The 6,000-nt window shown below is 43.0% G+C and overlaps 1 protein-coding gene across 9 annotated transcripts in view; it reads left to right on the top strand.

Moving 5' to 3' along the window:
* CLIP4 (CAP-Gly domain containing linker protein family member 4) overlaps positions 1-3,496 on the top strand; it is an 83,822-nt gene extending 80,326 nt beyond the window's left edge. For 8 of the 9 annotated variants that reach the window (XM_039238471.1, XM_039238475.1, XM_039238477.1 and 5 more), the window contains one exon: positions 1,300-3,496. In XM_039238471.1, the coding sequence (XP_039094402.1) occupies positions 1,300-1,621 (322 nt within the window). In that variant the 3' untranslated portion in view covers positions 1,622-3,496. The remainder of the gene's footprint in view (positions 1-1,299) is intronic. The other variant, XM_039238480.1, reaches the window with a different exon arrangement.
* The last annotated feature ends 2,504 nt before the right edge of the window (positions 3,497-6,000 follow it).

Below are 6,000 nucleotides of genomic sequence, written 5' to 3' on the forward strand. Positions count from 1 at the left end.
TTTCCATTGTACTTTCTAACTAGAATTCTATCACATCGTGGCAAGTGTGGCTTGGGACAAGTCTTTGGACTTGAGTTTTCTTACCCATAAAATCTGAGCTCTCGTCCTTTCTTACAGGTGGTTAATGGGAGGAAATGGGACGTTGTGTGTGATAGCGTGAAATACAGCAAAGAATAGGTCGGACCCGGCCTCTGTTCACTGCCGGGCCTGAGCAGTTTTGGTAGCGGATTCTGCATGGTCTCTCCTGTGGGCACGGGGAAAGTTTTGTTTTGAAGGAGGGGTGGTAGTGGACGGAAGGCTTCGCTGGTGCTGGTTTCGAGAAAACCGTTTGAGTCACGGGGAGACCTCAGGTCACAGGAAACAAGATGTTGGTGGCGTTTGCACTGTGAGTGAGTTTCAGGTCAGTTATTTCCCAGTGACAGTGGAGGCGGCTCTGGGGCAGCACTGGCTGGGCTCCCTGTGTGGGTGCTCCGTGGTTTGGTTATCAGGGCAGGTTGGGGGCAGATGCTGTGGGGCAGCACATGCTAAATCATGTTCTCTAGAGAAAAGGAGAGGAGGCCTTCTTCCGGAAGCTAAGATCCTCCTTGCTGTTAGCGGCAGGGAGAATGGTAAAGCCTTCAGTGTGACTGGAGTGCATTCACAGAAGATACTTATATGTTTATCTTATAAAGTTATAGAATAGCAGTTTTTAAACATTGTTTTCAGGTAAGTAAATATTTAAAAGGGAATGAAAGGTCATTTTAATTTACCACAGTGCTAATGCTAGGTTCTTTTTTAAAAAACTTTTTTTTGCTTGGATAATTGATAGTGAAATAGGTTTTAAGTGTATTTTTTCTAGTTGCTATTACAGAAGGTATATATGTGTGTGTATATTTAGAAATTGATAGTGAAATCTTTTTTATTAAAAAAACTTTAATATTTATTTCTGAGGCGGGGGGCGGGGGGCCGTTTGGCTGACACAGAATCTCTGCTGAGCCGTCATCACAGAGCGCCATGCCGGGCTCGAACCCATGAACCCGGAAAGATCATGACCCCAGCTGAAGTCGGATGTTTAACCGACCGAGCCACCAAGGGGCCCCGCCTAGTGAAATCTTAAATCCACTTTAGGGTAGTATTAAAATAGCCGAGAGAGAACCATTTTAAATACCGACCAAAAGTACATCCTAGTATTGCTACTTAGAATAAAAGCAGCTTGTGAATGCACTGGGACCCCGGCGGCGGGGGCGAATACGACAGCGTGTGACAGAGTGTGCACGCCGCCTGCGCACTGACTTGTCCCCTGCCCTCCCCTCCACGCAGGTGGAAACCGGCGCTGCGCCGCAGCTGGAGCGGGGCCCCCGCGGCCGGCGGCGTGGAAGGGAGCGTGAAGCTGCACGAAGGCTCGCAGGTCCTCCTCACCAGCTCCAACGAGATGGGGACCGTTAGGTACATGGGCCCCACGGACTTTGCTGCAGGGATCTGGCTGGGACTGGAGCTTCGAAGCGCCAAGGGCAAGAACGACGGAGCGGTGGGAGACACGCGCTATTTCACCTGTAAGCCGAACCATGGCGTGTTGGTCAGGCCGAGCAGAGTCACCTATCGGGGAATAAACGGGTCAAAGCTTGTGGATGAGAGCTGTTGAGTTAAATTCCGCCGAAGTATCAGATGGGCGCATGTACGGACCTAGGAGAAAGAGTCCACGGCAAATGGTTCCTTCATCCAGTCATTGTTCTAGACTTGAAAACAGACCCATCTTCCTAGAAACCATTCCAACAATTCAGAGAGATCCCTTTACAAAGCTGTCTGAACCGTGGGCATCACGGTTCTCTTAAAACAAGTTCAAAATAAGCATTTTTAAAAGCTTTTGAAACTCTAGGCCCAAGAACCTTCTGAGAGTTGGGGGAAAAGTGTGCCATTAGGTAACCAACTGACATTTACCCTATTTCATTTTTGCACACAATCCTGGATTTTCCACACGCTGTAACTGTGAGGGTTTTCACAGGCTCTGGTTAACATTTGACATTCACGTGGCCTTTCTCTGTCAAGTGTCTTTGGACTTTTTCTTCCCGTGCCAAGAAGGACAATGAGGGAATAGTAGCTCTGCGATTAGTGCAGTTTTCATACTTTTGGGTGAGGTGACTTGCTCTTCTAGGAAGGCCACATCCAGAGACCTGCTAAAGTCCGGGAGGCGGTGGGCCTTCGAGGCTCTCGCGCTGAGCCTCTCCCCCTTTACCAGATGAAGAGATGGGAGTTTTAGAGCAGTTCTTCCCTCCCCCGGGGTCTCTAACTGGCCGATGAACAGGGGGGCTCCTTTCTGGCCTCTCCCCTTATACAAAGTGTGTAATCACACACTTCTTCTATATTGGCAACTGCCTCATCTGGATAGACTACAAAAACCCATCATTAGGTTTATGAATTCAAGTCGAAATTGGATTTTTTTGCACATACTTGTCTAATTCCTTATTGGACATGTTTATAAAAACACACACACGAAGCACTTTTAAGACATAATGCACTTTCATCTTTGTGGAGAATTTGCCATTATTCCTTCCTGGGATATGAAAAACATTTAGAAAAAATTATATTTAGGAGAGAAAGAGTAAATTAAGATGTCTTAGGAAGCATATAATAGTTATTCATTTAAATGTCAATGATTTCTCGATATTTTTTGGTTCTGTTCATAAAACTGGTGTTTCTGTCACTGCTGTTTTTATGTTTTCAGTCATTGCACAATTCAGCCTGTTAAAAAACTACAGCACTGTATCAGGTTTTTATATTTCTTTTTGAGCACATGTTAACAAACTAGCCTTCAAAATAGAGTGATATAATGCAAAACATTTGTGTCGTGGCTATGTATTGACATTTATGTCCTATGCGTGTAAAGCTTTATCTTTTATTGTAGAAATTTAGACTTGAAGCTACACAGAAATGTTGGAACAGTTTATAAGATTAAAAGTATCCTTTAGAACGGAGCTCGCTTTGTGCTTAGAAATAATACGTTGAAGTATTTTGCAATATACTATTTAAAATCTAAATTCTGTTGCTTTGCTGCCTTTTTTAAAAAAAAAATGTGGTATTTCAAATATTGCCAGAGCTATTTTCCTGATAGACATTTGCAACGTATGGCTGCTTTATAATCAAGGAGTATTTTTATTGATTAAAGAAAATGCCTGTATTGCAATTCAAAAGTAAACTTATTTTATTATACAGTTTATTTCTTTAAAACTCTATTTATACCTTAATATGAAATTCATGACTGCTCTGAACTTGGGTGTCCGTAATTCCTCCTGCTAAATATGAAACAGGAAGTTCTCTAAGTTAGAAACAGCAATGGCAACACTAAGTCAGGCAAACAGTTGTCCTCATATTTAGATTAGGATCATGAAACCCATATAGTGTGTATGTTTACATACACTCCCCGTACAGATTAGCTGTTTTCATTTGTGTTTTGCTTATTAAATGTCATCCACAGTTCAATTCTTGAGCATTAATAAAAAGGGAAGCTGTTTTGGTTTTGGAGTGTTATCTTGTCATTTCCCGTCCCGCACGGCCCCTTCTCCCAGTGGCTCAGAGCACATGGGCTTCGTCCTCCACTTGTTTTCTTACCACAGTGACTCGGGTTTGTCCCACATCTCTAACGTCTTAAAAAGTGTCATGCTTTTGGGGCACCTGGGTGGCTCAGTTGGTTAAGCTTCCGACTTCAGCTCAGGTCATGATCTCAGGGCTTGTGGGTTCAAGCCCCGCGTCGGGCTCTGTGCTGACAGCTCAGAGCCTGGAGCTCCTTCGGATTCTGTCTCCCTCTCTCTGCCCCTCTCCACTCACACTCTGTCTCTGTCTCGCTCTCAAAATAAATACAATTTAAAAAAAATTTTTTTTAAACTATCATGCTTTCTACTCAACAAGTTATATTTTTAGCCACGCTCCTACTGTATCATTTTGAAGGACAGAGAGCCATTTAAGAGAAGAAATGGGTTTCTACAGTTTTCTAAAATTGCCTAATTTTCTTTTATACTGGTGGGATTTCATTTGTTTATTTAGGGTAAATGAAAACAAGTTTTCATTTGTTTAAATGGGATTTCATTTATTTATTTATTTTTCACTTTAGGGTAATTTGGTGGGAATCTTTTTAAGTGCTTACAAGTGGTCAGAGGCAGACATTTGCTGACTCGGAACTCGGGGACATGGCAGCCTTGTTCTGAGTGCCCTGTGCCCTCCTCTCTGAAGCTGCATATGCCCCTCTCGTGTCTCATTTTTCTCCTTAGCATTTGCCGTCCTTGGTCATGCTACACTTTTTGCTTAGCATCATTCTCTCTTCCCTGGCTAGGTGGAGGGGTGGGTTTTGACTGGCTCATTGCTTTATCCCTGCTTGGCGCCCAGCGGGTCCTCGGTGAATGCTTGTTGAATGCACAGAGGCAATGAAGGCCATGGAAGGCTCAAAGTAGAGATATTATCTAACTGGCTTCAGACAGGTGGCCTCGAGAGACCAGGCAACGGGACAGGTAATTGTGCTGGGAAAGGAAGGAAAGAGAATGAGAAAGGTTAGATTCATGGTAGTCCAACTTTCCCCCAAAACAGTGACCCGCAGGAGATATAAAGATGTCCGGTGCCGAGTAGGAGAAGAAGAGGAAACAACAACAGGCCCCCCGAGGCACCTGCCTGTGTGTTCTCCCTGGGGCTGGCTCTGAATCTCTAGTTTGAGAGGATGGCAATTCAGAGGGTGTAGTAATATATTCGGTCTGATACTGAGTGCCCACAACGTTGGTCTCTGGTGCTGAACGTTTTTATTTCAGACTTTCATTTCAGACCTATCCATTTCAAATATGAGATAATATTATTTAAGCCGCACTATCTATGGTTAGAGACCCAATGAGTTAAGATTCATTCTTAAGAAATAGATCTAATAATTGCAATTACTCACTGGACAGTTTTTATCTAAATGATTGACTCAGAGACATAATACGTATCACCACATTGCAAGCCAAGAGGAGAATTTTTTATTTTTCTTCATGCCCTTTTTACCACTATACTTATAATACAAATGCAGTAGTTAGTACAAAACTCACATCATCACATATATTTTTAGTAATTAATAATATGCCTTGACACACAGGCCCTTATTTACATACAATGTCACACATAAAGCTGCTTGAATAGATGATGGACATTCCTAATGATGCTTGCGTGTAGGCTGAAAGTTAAACAGGACACGTGAAGATTTTATTTTAAGCAGAATATGATGCTTTTGCACAGGCAAAAAGAATTTCCTCTACCAAAATTCTTGCTACTGCTCCTTTTCGCAGGAGGGAAAAAGAATTAGGGTTGATGGGCACGTGTTACTGACAAGACTGTATTTTCATTATGCTCAGTAGAAATGAAGCTGATTTTCTGCTCTCCTTCGAGAAGGACACCAAGAGGTGTGGGAACCTTTTCTCCTCATGTTCCTTTAGAATGACTGACAGTGAGTGGGATCTTCATGGTTAAGCAACAGCAAGCTTCAACATTTTCACCACGTACGGTTCAGGCAGGGCAGTGAGGGTGTTTGTGGTGGTGCTGAGGGGGGCAGGAACTTCTGAATTAGGTTAGTAAAACAATGAGGTGTTAGGTTACAATAGAATCTGTTCCTAAAGATCACTGGTGTCATTTAAAAAATGCTCACAAATCTGGCTTAAATTCAGCTCTAAAATCCTAAATGAACAGGCAGGGGTACTGCTTTGCATCGGTAGGTATTGAGGTATCTACCCACCTGCACAGTCTCAGGCTTGGGTATTCTGTCAGAGTTGTTTGAATTGCGTAGATGAAATTAAATCATCTCAGAAATCTACTTGGACCGCACTGAATTTGAACTTTATGCATTTCTAGAGCATAGGAAGTGCAAATACTCAGATGCTGTGTCCTCGTTGGCTAGAACCAATCTCCTAGAGTTTATGTTCTTTCAGCTCCAGCCCAACAGAGTTCAGGCTGGCTCTTCTTGGACTAGACTTGCCTTCCTGAGGATTCAACTAATTATTCTTCACAAAACAA

The sequence above is a fragment of the Hyaena hyaena genome, unplaced genomic scaffold (assembly GCF_003009895.1).
Source record: "Hyaena hyaena isolate Hyena2069 unplaced genomic scaffold, ASM300989v1 scaffold_140, whole genome shotgun sequence".
NCBI classification, from domain to species: Eukaryota; Metazoa; Chordata; class Mammalia; order Carnivora; family Hyaenidae; genus Hyaena; species Hyaena hyaena.